The sequence below is a fragment of the Schistocerca cancellata genome, chromosome 9 (genome assembly GCF_023864275.1).
Source record: "Schistocerca cancellata isolate TAMUIC-IGC-003103 chromosome 9, iqSchCanc2.1, whole genome shotgun sequence".
NCBI classification, from domain to species: Eukaryota; Metazoa; Arthropoda; class Insecta; order Orthoptera; family Acrididae; genus Schistocerca; species Schistocerca cancellata.
In genome coordinates, this window is record NC_064634.1 from 494,635,023 (window position 1) to 494,651,317 (window position 16,295).

The 16,295-nt window shown below is 39.7% G+C and overlaps 1 protein-coding gene across 1 annotated transcript in view; it reads right to left on the reverse strand.

Annotated features, from left to right (window-relative positions):
- The window catches only part of LOC126100202 (protein transport protein Sec24A), a 150,929-nt gene that overhangs the window by 12,537 nt on the left and 122,097 nt on the right, over positions 1 to 16,295 (reverse strand). Inside the window, exons 17-19 of the mRNA XM_049910762.1 lie at positions 14,235 to 14,413; positions 6,779 to 6,916; positions 1,162 to 1,359 (exon numbers count right to left, since the gene is read on the reverse strand). Coding sequence (XP_049766719.1) covers positions 1,162 to 1,359; positions 6,779 to 6,916; positions 14,235 to 14,413 — 515 coding nt within the window. The remainder of the gene's footprint in view (positions 1 to 1,161; positions 1,360 to 6,778; positions 6,917 to 14,234; positions 14,414 to 16,295) is intronic.

Sequence of the window (16,295 nt, forward strand, 5' to 3'; positions counted from 1 at the left end):
ACAAGTCTGTTGTAGATTTCCTGCACACTATTGGGTAATGATAGCTGCTACTGGAAGAGATGACTACTCTGCCATAATCACTCGTTGCGTACACCACAGCCTGCCAGTGTCAGAGATGGGCAGGTCAGGGTGTCTTCCCTATCATCCCGGGTCAGGACATCAGCATTCTTGATAGTTTGGTGGACTGACCAGAGCTACCTGAACAGCAGGCCAAGAGTATCATACTACATGACAACCATCATCACAGTTCAACTGGTGAACAAGAACGCCAGTGAGCGGCAAGGGCCATAGCAGCTCCCAAATTGGTGTGCGTCAGCCCAACACACGCATCGCCTTCACTCACTCACTGCTGCAGCATCGCGATATGGCCAGTGCTGGAGCCACTGCAGGTGGTGAACTGTCATAACAGCAGCCGGCCAGGAATGGAGAATGTGGTGTCAGCTACAATGAGTGGGCTGAAAGCCGTTTAAGATGCTCATCCGACAGCGACGTCAACAGCGAGTCGTGACTTAGATTGTAACTTACGGAAATAAATACCGGTAACAACAGGTCACCACCATCCTTCTGAGGAAAACTGGCAGGGAGCAAACTAGGAGAGTGCCTTCTGACACACAGAATCATCTCTACTTCTACCCTACCAGTCGTTACCTTCTTGCTGTGTATTTCACTAGCATGAAACCAAAATATAACATTAGTATTGCTAGGTGCAGAGGCTAGGTATCTGCAAATATCTTTCCTCACAACCATACATTTCTTGCTGTTTAAAGCACTAACTTAATTAACTAGAAGTGGAACCAGAGTCTCTCAGTTTATAGAACATGGTGACAACAAACATTAAGTACCCTGGGAGATGAAACATAACAGACAGGGAAGAATGTGCAGACATTAGGTAGTCAAAAATGGGTATAAACTGCAACATTATATAAAGCTTTGTCAATGGATAAGAATCTATATGGTTTTTGACTGAAGTTAACATCAGCATGCTCCGGAAATGTTGTCTGATAGGCTGACAGCTGAGAATTCCAGAGAATTAAATCTACAGAAATCAATTTCCAGAATCTTAATGTCTGAATAATTAAATTCGCCATTTGATTATTTCCAGTTATCTTTTCTTATATGAAAATATTTATCACGATAAATCAAAAACTGTACTATACTTACCATGTCTTCAGGTATCATTGAAAAACTTGTAACACCAAGAGCGTTTATACAAAATTCAGGAGCAACATTGCGCCCAACATATATAATCATATGGTCACCGGTGTCCATTAGGAATGCTCCTCTAAAATCCAATTTTTCTGCACTGAGATGTAGTCTGGGAGGTTGAGGTATGATTTCACCATTCTCCTGTGGAATGCCCTACAAACAAACAATAAAACTGAATGTGGTATGCCCTACAAACAAACAATAAAACTGAATAACTTCCCTTGTGCATGAAGTGACAGAAGTTTTGAGAATATTTGCATCACTGTAAAACATTCCTTAGAACTATATTTCCAAACAGTGATATTCATATAAATAACATTTTTATTATCATTGTGATGAAGGAAGTAGTAAATTCATGAACAATGAAATATTTGTAATTAAGAATATTAGCTTTAATAAGTTGCTGGAATATCTGAGCATGTATCCCCAAGATTAAGCAATGCTGTACTTTACTAATAGCAATTCACGGGGCAAACCCTAGCAATAGAACCGACAGGAAAGGAACTGGAAATAGAAGTTAGAAATTATTATGGAATGAAATACATGCGATTGAAATACTTCATATATGGTATGTCCTACACCCAATGTTAATATGTCTCCACAAAACCAATGCAATTCATTTATGAGTCATTACAGCTAAATGTTTAGATTTATTACTTTCTTTGGTGGCTGTCACACTTCTGGAACTAAGTCCATCCAATTCAATCTAAAGTTAAGTAGTTCAGTTCAGTTCCTCACTTAAATCAATAAGCAATTTCAGCAGAGTGCATTCTTAGTCAATCTCAGCTCAACAAGTGTGTAAATGGAATAGTTTGAAGTAATGCTTTGACGATGTAAGTGTACCTCGGTCCACCTGTATGGCCTTATGCAAGAAACAGTTTGTAGCACAGGACATGAATGAACAACAATAACATCTGTGCTTAAACTGAGCTAGTGGAAAAGTAAGAAACAGTGTCAGCAGCAAAAGTTTCGTGTCAAGTGGGCACTCGGGCATGTATATGTGCGCATTAATTTTATTACGTGGAAAAACATCAGTGGCTTCACTTATGAGGCCCGTATCATTTCTTCTTTCATAGTAGTGAAAGGTGAATACCTCTAAAACTAAAACACAAAAATACCACATTTATGGTGACATTAAATTTTTCTTCAAAGCACTGAGTTGTGAGCTGACTAGCCCATGAACCACAAAAGTATATCAGACTTACTGAAAGAGTGCTTTGTTTCAAGCATTGCACTGTCTTCATTATCTCATACACTGTCAGTATGTTGCTAGAGAGTGTAGTTTATACATGTAACTAAATTTTAGCAAATAAGATACTTCCTAATATTTTCCTTATTAAGGATTGGAGCAGTAGTTGTGCTGCATGCTAAATACTAATGAAAAATTATACTGCTGGCATGTGAGTGGCTGCCGAGTTTTCTGAGTCTTGAAGTTGCACTCAGCTGTGTATGAGTCTTACTGCCAGCAGTTTGAATAATGGGGAACCATCAAAAGCATTTGGGTGCAGCCATTGTTGGTTCACACTGGTCTGAAGCACTTCTGATATCCGGAATCCAACTTCTTCCTCCATTCTTTTTGGTGACACACAAAAGACAAAAATACTGAATATCCCTTCAGCTTGCTTGAACAGATTTTTTGATCTGCAGTATCATTCTCACAGCAGATGGAGGTCCTCTGTTCTGGCCAAAAGAGGGACAATTAAACTATGTTCTCCATTAATCTCTCTCTCTCTCTCTCTCTCTCTCTCTCTCTCTCTACCTATGCTATAGAACGGATCATCCTATGGTTACTCTGCATAAACCAACTTCTTCGGTGTGGGCAATAAAGCTCAAACAAAATTCAAAGAACGATTCATTTCCACCGAGCTGTTGGTTTAAATGAGTAATTTATTTCTGACGTGTTCAGAAATGGCCATTAGTGCTTAATAAAGTACTTGTGTAAACTATTAACTTAGTGGAAATAATAATGATGTTACGCTATACATGTCAGCATACACTCCTATAACATGTGGGCACTATTTCCTAAAAATGTTATCATTTATTGGTAGTACACAACTGGTGAGTTGGGATTCATTTGGTTAATTCTACGTGTGTATCTTAACTGGACTCATAAAAAATCTACTCACTATGAGGAGGCAGGAGAACACACACGTAAAAGTAACGAAATGTGCAAATTTTTCAGAGCCAGTGTCTCCTCCCCCCAGCAGAAGGTTAGAAGGTGAACGAAGAGGGATGAAGGAAAAACTCTGGTGAGATTTAGGAAATGGGGAGATTTACAGAAAAGTTGCCCAGAACACGAGAACAAGGAGACTTGCCAGACAGGATGAGAAGGAAAGACTGCCTGCTAGGGGCTGCACTGGATGAGATTTGAAAACCTGAGAGCTCTAACATGGAAGGATAGTTTAATAAGCAAGACAGGGATTACCAACAAAACATCATGACACACTTAACAAGAGTGTAAAACTAACTGCATTATACATGGTAAACAGGCAAAGGGGAGAGGGGTGGGGAGATAAGAGAGAGGTCAGAAAATAAGATATAGAAACCCAAAGAGGAGTGGAAAAAGGAACAGTTACTGAAAACAAATCCTATGACTGAAGAAATTAAGATAAATTTAGGCCAGGTGGGTGGTGAGAGCCAAGGCTATTTGTAACACCAGTTCCCACTTGTGGAATTCTGAGAAATGATACTGAAGAGCATGCTCTACAAGATACTGTGCGCTGCCAATATACACCCTCTGTCTATGCCCATCCTCCTAACATAACTATGTGGTAGCCAAACCAGTGTAGAAGGCCAAGCAGTACATTACAGCTGGGACACTATGCATCATTTCACAGGTGGGTCTCCCTTTGATAGCATATGTACTGTTCACTACAGGGCTGTTATAGATGGTAAAAGAGTGTATACGACAAGTATTGCAGTGGGGACAGTCAGATGGTTGGAACCACTGGTAGATAAATAGGTGTAGAAGGAGCACAGGGTCTGACCAGGATATTGCACAGATTTGGGGGTGACAGAAAGCTATTCTATTTGTGGCAGTCACAATATCAGACAGAATGGTTCTCATTTCAGGGTATGTTGTCTGATATCTTGCCCGTCACAGCTAGAACAGCTTATGGTGCCCATCCCCTCCACCAATATGGAGCAATGGAAGGTAATAGATTAACGTGGTGTTCAAATTAAAGATATCAGGGGTTTTCAAAATAAAATGATGAAACAAGTATGTGCAATAACAGAGATTAACATTGAGCAAGTATTATGTTTGAAACATCCTGTGAGTTTAAAACAAACTGTGTGTGTGTCTGGGACTCAAATCTGTGACCTTGGCCTTTGGCAGCCAGCTACTCCTATCAGCTGAGCATCCAAGAATGACCAAGGCCCACCCTCACAGCTTTATTTCTCTCCTATGATTACCATAGTTATACTTTCCTACACCTGCAAGAAGGTAATTGTTTTATACTACCTTTTACCATTTCAGTTGACTCTTCACCTCCCAGGTGAAACATTCATCACAAATAAAACTTTTCAAGTGGCACAGAAATGGAAAAGAATAGTACGTATATCTTTTACTATACCAGCAACTTCTTTGTACACATTATAAGTGCCATTTAGTATACAGTCCGAAACACTGAAAATAGTGCACCAAGAGGGGAGCAATGGTTAGAAATGAAATTTACTAGACATAATTGATCTCAAAATTAAGACATACAAACAAATACAGTGAGTACAAGTAAACAGATACAGTGCAAAATCAGAAATGTGTTGGGCCCCTTTTACTGCAATACATGCCTCAACACAGTCTGGCATAGATTTGTTTAGATGTCTGACATTGTCCCGAGGCAGAATGGCTCGCAAATCTTTAACAGCGACTTCCAAATCGAGTACAGAGCAACATGGCGGAATCTGGCGTTTCAGCATATCCCACACATCATCAAAAGGGGACACGTCTGGGCAGCAGGCTGGCCGTGCAACAGTTGGAACATGACGTAGGAAGTCTCCAAGAAATCTAGTTGTATGTGGACATGCATTATCTCGCTGTTAAAATGCCCCTGGCAGACAATGGTGCCAAAGAATGTCATCAATATAACACTGGCCTGTTAAATTTTCATACACCAAATGTAAAGGGGACTGGCCATCTGAGGCTATCGCCCCCACAGACCGTTACACCAGCTTTGTATGTGGTATGGTGCACAGCAGCATGGAACTGTACTGTTCACTAGGCTGCCTCCACAACTGTATATGGTTATCATCCACCTGAGAACAAATCAGGATTCAACACTAAACACCATATTTTGCTGGTCTGTGGCAGTCCACATCATTCTGGCTAGGCACCACTGTAGACAGGGTCACTGATGTCTTGGTGTTAATGGTAGGGCACAATGAGGGCCATATGAGGTACTTCCATGCCCTAAATGTGAATAAGTTTTAGTATTTAAAATTTACAAAGAGCTCATCTATTTTGTCTGTCACTTTTCACCTGATGTGACGACAATCGACCAGTTCACACCAGAATAGGCCAAATCATCATCAGCAAGGCCGTCCTGCCAGTCAAATCATGTCGCCAGATCACATAGCTGGTGAAACTGACAGCTCTTGGAGCTCCTACTGAAAAACGTCTCTTTTGTTCTGTGTTACTGCTTCTTCTCCTTCAAGACAGGTCTGGGTAACTGCAGTTAGCTTCTCTCATCCTCCTGGCAATCCTTGCCATGTAATCCTCATGAACAAACAAACTAATACAGTTTCTTTTTCTAAACCAGAGCACCATGTATTCCAGTCTCGCATAACTTTTAAATCCTGACTACACCCACGAGGGGGTGAACATGGCACCTAATTTGCAAATTCACATCTGCAAGGCCTTCGGAAATGGCTTGTGGAACAACTGGCACCCACACATCACCTGTATCGTGGAGTGGGTCACTGCAGGATCCCTGATCACTTGCAGCACAATCATTCAAACCTCTCACCTCATCTTCCTGGTCGCTCCAAACCCAGTATATCGCATGCAGGTGCCATGTAGTGTCCACTGTTCCCAACATATCTGACAGATCACATTGAATGATTGACCTGGCAAGTCACATAGCGTGTCGCCCATCCTGTGATTTTCATGTCAATGATTAGGACCCACTCAAAATGTGATCCTTGTGTGTATTACTCTCCCACTATGTGCTGTATAAATAGGGTCATCTCCCTGATTGTAGGGCCACTGTAGGGTCTGTGGGCATGCACATTGGCACCAAACTTGAGCAATTTCATATCAGATGTCAATATATTATTTGCAAAGTTTCACCATTTGTTTGTACCTTTCTTTCCTATGGGAGCACTATTTTGGATGTTCATGAGTGTTTATCCAATACACATTTCACTTGCGCATGCAGAATGTTTTACAGCACATCTCAACAGTACTAAACACAACGAACATTCCAGAACCTCTTTCCAGAATGCATTGTAATGTTAATTATTTTAAAAACTATAATGAATCACAGCAGCCAGCACATTTATAATGTGATGATCATTAAAATTAAATGTTTTAACACACAGAAATACAATTCAAAGTAGGAAAAATTAAAGTTACCTGATCACTGAGGGAATGAACAGGATACATATCTGGGTAAATGCTTTGTATAAGTAATGCCAAAGGCAAGTTTTTCATCTGGCACATGGCAAATAAACGATCATCAAGTCTCGTGCTCTGCCCAGTGCGAAATGCAGTCTGAAACAAAAAACCATCAGTCACTGCATTAATCACACTAAAGAATTTAAACTGAGCACAGAAGGCACAGTGAAACACACATTCAAAGGAACACTAACAACTTAGAACTGAGTACTCAATATGATCTCAGAAAATCCTGCATGATAAACAAACAAAGAAATGAGTAAAGATAACCATTTATCATAGAATGCGTTGCTTAATTTGCACTGACTTCCAATGCAAATTCTAGAACGAGCAGCATGTGCAACAGATGTCCTGTTCAATATGCCACAGTTTAAATTTTCTTCACTATCAACAATTTTCAAGTGGCTAATCAGAGTTTCACTTTCCAATTCGTTCTTTTGGGTCTGAATTAACTGCACCAATAAAAGACCATGAGGAAGTAAAGTCCCACCAGAAGCAGAAACTTTGGGGATGTGTAATGAGGCAAGGTTAATGTTAACATGAGACAAAGTATCATGGACACTGAATCTGTATACTACATTGACAGCAGAACAACGACTATGCTGATTAATGCTATTCACACTTATGCCATCTACATTTAATCTAGTAAGCTAGTAAGCACAAGATGCTACTTTGAAATGTGCTGGTGGTGGTACTGCTGCTGCTGCTGCTGCCACTGCTGCCACCTCACTTTTACTTAGAAGCCGATATTTATCTGCTGTTAGTAACTTGACATCTACTTTATTACAATTGTGGTATTCATAGGAATTTTTTTTTTACTCTTATCAACACTAAGTTCCCTTCAGAATACATTATTATTTGTCATAAATCTTCATGGTAAACACTGCTATACTCTGAAACTTCCTGGCAGATTAAAACTGTGCGCCCGGCCGAGACTCGAACTCGGGACCTTTGACTTTCGCGGGCAAGTGCTCTACCATCTGAGCTACCGAAGCACGACTCACGCCCGGTACTCACAGCTTTACTTCTGACAGTATCTCGTCTCCTACCTTCCAAACTTTACAGAAGCTCTCCTGCGAACCTTGCAGAACTAGCACTCCTGAAAGAAAGGATATAGCAGAGACATGGCTTAGCCACAGCCTGGGGGATGTTTCTCATTCTGGAAACATCCCCCAGGCTGTGGCTAAGCCATGTCTCTGCTATATCCTTTCTTTCAGGAGTGCTAGTTCTGCAAGGTTCGCAGGAGAGCTTCTGTAAAGTTTGGAAGGTAGGAGACGAGATACTGGCAGAAGTAAAGCTGTGAGTACTGGGCGTGAGTCATGCTTCGGTAGCTCAGATGGTAGAGCACTTGCCCGCGAAAGGCAAAGGTCCCGAGTTCGAGTCTCGGCCGGGCACACAGTTTTAATCTGCCAGGAAGTTTCATATCAGCGCACACTCCGCTGCAGAGTGAAAATCTCATTCTGGACTGCTATACTCTGATTAAAATTACTTTGCAACTGACATTTCCAATGAGTAGAGCGATAGGGGCCAGGCGTCAGTCAATTGCAGCTCTCTTTCTCTGGCTAGAAGTGCTCGCTGCAGTGTCTGTTCTGCAAGCACGAGCCTTACCTGGTGACGAGGCCTGCAGGATATAGTAGGGGATCAGGGGAAGCCGTACCACATATGCAATGATTTTTGCACATTCAGTTGCAACACTATAAAGATATTTTTCACGCAAATAGGGCAAGGCTGTATCTTCTGCTGTGTTAGTTTTTTAGGACAATATCAAAAGAAATATTTGATGATATTATTTGGCTTGACAAAGTAAGAGTAACTGCAAGCTGTTCAATGAGCACAGGCTGGACATATGTATCAGTAACTGGCACCACGCCACAACCCATGAGAAAAGTTTACAGACTGATTCTTCTGCATGCAAGTACATCAGTAGGGACTGTGGAAAACTGCACAATGTTTACATTGAAGAAAAGTACTCATTATCATGAACAAATGTGTGTGACATCTTATGGGACTTAACTGCTAAGGTCATCAGTCCCTAAGCTTACACACTACTTAACCTAAATTATCCTAAGGACAAACATATATATCCATGCCCGAGGGATGACTTGAACCTCTGCCGGGACCAGCCGCACAGTTCCTGACTGCAGCGCCTTAGACTGCTCGGCTAATCCCGCGCGTCATGAACACATGAGTGAAGACATATTTCAGGGGTGGTTTAAGGACTCTATGTTTACAAACTTCAGCAAACTTCAAAATAGGCATGAAGAATGTCTCTTCATTTGACTATCCTCAATAAGGTGTCTACATTAGCTTCCAGAAAACAAGAATTTATTGACTGGTGACAATGAAAACACATTCCCATCCCATATGAATGTTGAAAGGGTGAATTACTGGATCTTGTAGTTGAGAATAAACTACGTTTACCTCTATGGTTATACATGAAATGGAAAATAAATAAATGAATACATTTTATGGCTATAGGATCCTCAGACTGCAATCAGCTCATGGCCACTTCAATTCGACCGAAATCTTATGGGCTCAAATTAAGGGCTGTGAGGCAAACACCAACAACAAAAAATTGAGGTGGAAAGACTGACAAAGACTGCTACAACAGAACTTCGTCTTCAGATTGGCGTGATGTTGTAAGGCATATGAAGGAAGTAATAATGAAAGCATGGGAGAATGAACATGTAACTGAAACTGACACTGAATAACTTATGGTTTCACTAAATTTTGACAGCATTTCTAATGGCCATACAGATGATAGTGAAGACTTAAGCGGTGTTCATCAGTGGTATAGTGTGTTAACTCTAAAATTTAGGTGTGTTCACAGCTTAAAATTTTCTCCACATAATTAGATAATTTGTTATTTAACAAGATTCATGCAATTCCTGATCTTATTGTCGTTATTCGCCTATAGCATGCGATTACGGTATCTTGTGCTTCGACATCTGTACAGTAGTAGCAGCCCCCACAACTGCTTTCCCCCACTACTTTCCAAGATGTTGGCAACAGACAGTAACCAGAAGATTCATTTCTTTTTTGTTGTGCACACAAATCACTATCACACGAGCATGTGGCATGTTCTGTACGAGGTGGCCACTCCATTCCCCACCACTGCCATCTGTCAATCCCAAAGTAATTTTACCCTGAGTATACTTGCTGTGAAGCTAACAGAATCTTTCAGTCCTTGACTGTAGCTACTCAATTTTTAGAAAGAGCTACTAATGAAGTACATTTTTTCTAACTTTCTTTTGAATCACTATGGATTCCCTATTTCTTGCTTTAGATGGGAGCTTGCTGAATATATCACCAGCAGGGTATGCAACCGTGGATGAGGCGGCAAAATCTGCATGAAAGTTATTTCTTTGTCTTGTAAAAAACTGTAATGAAATACACGTACTGGGGAGCGAGCATAAGGATTCTTGCATTCTTAAAAAGGCTTCTGCAAGATGTACCATTATCCACTTTACCCAATATCCTTACTGTTTGCTTCTGCTAAACAAATACTTTATTTATTTGAGGTGCACTGCCCCAACAGTGTAATTCCATAAAACAACATGGAGTGAAAATACGACAGGGTTGCCACAAGTTTCCTCAAGTGAAATTCCTTGATATTACCCTGATGTAAGGACAAGTTTCAGCCTTTTTCCCCAACTAATTTTACATTTCAAGGGTAAGTTAAGACATAAGCAAACAATCTGTCTTTGCAGCTACAGTGCAAGAAACATCACTGCAAATGAGGACATATCTAAAAAAAACTTGCAAGCATATGGCATTTCCTGATGTGAGCAAAGACCTTAAGTACTAAGATCAACATTTATTTTTAATGAACTATTTTTAGATGGAGAAAACAAGGCAAATGGCATATTGTTTCATTAAGACCACTGATATACTATTTCAATAAAACAAAACACATTAGGTGATAGAAATACATACTTCTTTGGAGTCGCAAGACAGATTAAAAATACCTTCAATGATTTTAGAAATAATCACAGAAAAAAGTAGGCCTCCTGAAAGAAGTGTATAAGGTGGGGAAGAATTGTGTAAAGCAACACTGTAGGTGATCGCGAACAAAATGTTGGTTCTACTATGTTCATTATTCTCAGTTTTACCCATTGTGTTATATCTATTTTTTTACAGGTACTATGCGATTTTTCTTTTGATAAATATATGAGTACATTGTGTACAAACCGCCAGTGATTGACACAATTTTCTTCTTCCTTACTGTCCATACTTTCTAATACATAAACTACTTTTGAAGTCCCAAAATGTACTAGAATAAATAAAATGTCTATAAAACACCACATTGTACAAAGTACTTGTGGTGAGACAGTCGCAATTCCTGAAATCCATCACCCATGGCATTTGGCCTGCTGACGAGCACCACAGTCCTGGATCATGGATAAAATATAAAGGTCTGCTGCATAGTGCCACACAGAACAGACTGATGATGGTGATGATGATGATGATGATGATGATGATGATGATGATGATGATGATGATGATGATGATGATGATCTGCAGACAAATCAATGAGACTAGCTCCGACATGTAGGGCCTGCACATTAGTGGGAATTTAAGGGCTTCTGATCGGCAGGCCCAATCTGTTAGAGATACCCGCAGAAATGGCCTGCAGTTTTGGCCCCTTGATGGAAATCCACTCATGTGGCCAGTTATTCATGAGTCACAGACAGCATGTTAATGAAATGAGAACATGGTAATCAATCCATGCAACAGATAACTTGTTCAAATACTCTGAATATCAATAATAATGAAGATGGGTAACAATTCGCCGTAAAGATGATCTCTGAACTGCAGACAACCATGTAGAAAAGACAATCACACTCTCATAAGTAAATTTTCTGCCATAGCTTTTGTCAGAAAATGAGAGAACACACACATTCACACAATCATTGAGACAACTCATGCACACATGACTGCTGCGTCTACAGGCTCTGAGAATCGGATCCAAACAAACCACTCTTCATGCCTCTCTACATCTTGTCAGCAACTGCTAGGCTAGGGGGGCAAGAACTGGGGGCAGTACTGACTGCAAGCTTAAGGGAGTGGTAAGAAGGGGAGAAGCAGCAGGAATGAGGGAGTACAAAAGCAGCACTCCTACTCAGCTGTGTCCAGCCAGCAACGATGCACAACATCTCATTAAAAGAAACCATTTCATCTGTTGAAACAAAAATTAAATTTTTCCAGTGTTTTTTTCAAATTTCCCTGATATTTGCATGACTTGTTTGAAATTCCCTGATCTCCAGAACATATGGTAACCTCGTATGAAAAATAAACCAACTGTCTTGTCTTTACATCAACACACAGAGTTAAAAAAGCTTCATTAGTTCATCCACATGTTGACTCCATTTTAACTTGTTACCCAGATACACACCTAAATATTTTACACACTTTTACCCTTTTGCCACATGTTGTTCCTCAATACACAATCTCATTCACAAAAAAATAAATAAATAAATAAATAAATAAATAAAATAAAAAAATTATCTGTGTGTAAATTTTACCATTTACCATTACATGAGAACATTTCACCACTTCTAAAAGTTCACACATTGTTGTAACTTACAACCGTAGGTTAGACTGACTGCTGCTGTTATATGTCTTTCTTTGGAGTGTAACAGCAGAATAAAACTATCAGAATTCCATTCAGATCTACCTAATGGATAACCTTAGAAGCTGGGATACCGGCAATCCGAATTAAGTAAAATGTTCATACTGAAGGTGGCACTCCACATATTCCTCCACATCACGTCACACCTGTGGACAACACTAGGTGCCTATATACTGAGGGTCTATGCAAAACAATAGTCAGCAGCTTCACAGCAGATTACATACAAACACAAAAGCCTGGGACCTCTGGCTTGGCATATAATTTTCATCAGCATGCCAATTTTCTCAGTATATGTGCAAAATAAATAGTCATTACCTACAGAAACATATTCAATTAAGGACATACAGAGGTGAACAGTTGTTTTGTAAAGATTAGTGAGCTGCTTTGCATGAAATTAAAAATCCAGTTATAGTATATATAAGTAACTGATACATTCAAAAACTTAGAAGCAGCAGCACACTGAAGATTATGACGACCACCTAGAACCTTTACAGATGTAATGACTGCACAGACTAATTCTTTCATTTTATTGTACTATGCATGACACTTTTTGAGAATCTGTTCCCCTTTTGTGGTGGTTTTGCTTTTATATTTGCTAGGTGAAATGCATTTCTTGCAAATGAGGTACAGAACTTTATGCTTTGCTTCATGTGTGTTACACGAATATTAAATTCTGACAAGTAATGAATACAAAAAAATCAGAAACAAAACGCAGAGAAAAGCAAAATGTATTTTGCTCAAGGTGGGCACATAAAGTTTCTGGATAAATAAGACAGTTATTTATAAGCAAATGTAATACTTGTGAATGAGACCAAAGTCTCCAAACATATCACACTTAACACAACTCATTTAAGAAGTGACTGATGACAGAAAATGTTTTTTCTCTGTGAGAAATAACATTACATTTGCACAGTAGAAGAATTCCAAATACCCATTACGTTACACACAAAATAGCACACAAACAAACAAATACACAAAATTTTACATGTAGTAGCAATAATGCCATAAAGAAGTGAAACAACAAGGCACAATTTCACTTTCTCTCCCCCATTATATACATGCCAGACAAATGTATATATAAAATCAACAGGCCGAAAATTAAAATACTTATTCAAATACTGATTCACAGCACAGCAGACATTAATGGACAGAAAGCAGAAAGATGGAAAACTGATCAGAATCAAATGCTCCTCCTCCAGGCAGAAGAGGATTTTTCTTTTCTTTTTTTTTTTTTTTTTTTTTTTTTTCTTTTTTTTTTTTTTTTTTTTGGGGGGGGGGGGGGGGCGGCAGGAGGATCTCAGCTCCAAAGAGACATACAGGACAGATTAAGAGTGCCAAAATGGATTGATGAGGCTTGACAATATTTGAAAAACTGAAAACGTGAAATGGAAAGTGAGAATAATTGGAAAGGCAAAGATTTATAGAGAGAAGAAAAAAATAAATTAAATGAAAAGGAAAGATTCTACTTCCTCTTTTTTTATATTCATTGCATTCCTGTTACATTCATTTACTTTACGCTCTCAAATTTTTCTTGTTCTCAGTTGCCTCCCTATTTTTAATTTGTTCATGACTTATATACAGTCATCTGCTATTCGCCAACTTTTTTTGCGTTGCCATTGCATGCAACTTTTTGGACAGATTTTGTTTATTTTTGTAGTGTTAACAAACATAAAATCTACATTATGCATCACTGCACTGAACTCTGGGCAATTTTTGGTTGGAATTATTACAAAACACACAGGTCATAACCACTTACTAGTCAACAAAGAATTTTCTACTCACATATTTTAGAAGTGCAAGAATGTAGAGAGGCAACAATCTTAAGCTGAATGGTGCAACAAGTCCTCCACTAGCTGCTGCTGAACCCTGTGCCAATCTGTACGCAGACAGCACATCAATAGCAACATTGATGAAGGCATCACGAGCATCAGAAAGTGACGATTCATGGGAACGGTCCACAGCTGTAAAACCACAGATGAGGTTTAAATAAAGTACACTCCTTCCTCACATCTGTACATTAAAAATAAATATTTTAACACACACTGCAGTGTACACTTTAGTTAACATACCAACAACAACAAATTTAAATCTCGAAAAAAGTCTATGTAAGCTCAATACAAGCAGAAATGTCACACACATGTTGAAAATTTACTCTAGCACAACCATAAATTATGTAACGTTCATAATCAGGAAACATTACATTCCTTATGTGCAAGTAAAATGCATAGTTGAACAGCATTCGGTATACATGTTATTTTGTAGCCAACACCAGATAGCATCTGGAAGTATTACAACCAGCTACACAGCTGACACCCAATAAATACTACTTTCCTCCCCTGCATTTCAATTTATTGAATACGAAAATACTTGTTTAAGTCACTCCAGCGACAACATGGAAGCATTACACAAACATGTCCCTACCGGAAACTGTTCAAAGAGCATTGCATAGTCATCCGAACATTCAAAGTACATATCAAACAATGGAAAATCCAGGATGGAATTAACTATATTATGAAAAGGGAAGTTGCCACTCACCATATGCTGAGTCGCAGAAAGGTGCAAGAAAAAGCCTGTCACAAATAAAGCTTCTGGCCTGTAAGGCCTTTGTCAAAAATGGACAAAAACACACACACACACACACACACACACACACACACACACACACACACACTCACTCACTCATTCACTCACTCTCTCTCTCCCCCACCCCCCTCTCCCTGAGACTGCAGTTTTGTGTGTGTGGGGGGGGGGGGGGAGGGGGGGGGGCGGGAGATCTACTTTTGACAAAGGCCTTATGGGCCAAAAGCTATTTGTGGCACTCTCTTTGTTGTGCCTATCTGCAACTCGACATCTCCGCTATATGGTGAGTGGCAACTTTCCTTTTCGTTCAAAGTATGTAGAATGACAAATCTTTCCTGTGGACTTTTAGTGTCTAGCTACGTGCCTTTCTTCCTAGGTTTAATATTGTTACATTGTAATATCCCTACATATGTATGTGCCAATATGAATCAAAAACCAAACTCCTCCCAAACAGGCCATGCAAGCCCAACAGTACCGACCTGCCACCGTGTCATCCTCACCCCACAGGCGTCACCGGGTGTGGATATTGAGGGGCATGTGGTCAGCACACCGCTCTCCCGGCCGTATCAAGTTTCAGTAAAACACGTAAGATGATGATGGTGTTGTAGGCATCGATGAAAATTCTTTGAAGGGACTCACCCATATAACTTTCTATTCACTGATGTAATTTTCGTTTTAGTGTGATGTTTTATGCCTAATTCTGATCGATGCCAACAGGTTCTAAAAGTGTATGTATCTTTCTCATTATTTTAATTAGATATAACTTTCAGACATTCTTTTGCGTCATTTCTCTTGTGTGTTACTGAGAGCCAAACTGCAGAAAATTTGAAAGAAGACAATATTTGTTAAAAATATTTTTAGGCCGAAATTCAGCTTCTGTGTCAAATACATGAAACTATGATGTACTGCACTCACATTTCATCATGTATGCAGATCAAGCGAAAACATTACAACCGTCTACCTAATAGCCGGTATGTCCACCTTTGGCACGGATAACAGCGGTGATGCATAGTGGCAAGGAAACAATGAGGCCTTGATAGGTCACTGGAGAGAGATGGCACCACATCAGCACACAATAGTCACCTAATTCCTGTAGATTCTGTGGAGGGTGGTGATGAGCTGCTCAATCACTGCCCAGATGTGTTCGATCAGTTCAGATTCTGTGAGATGGGGGACCAGCACATCAATTGGAACTCGCCACTTTGTTCCTCAAACCAATCCATCGTACACCTGGCCTTGTGACACGGCCCGTTATTTTGTTCA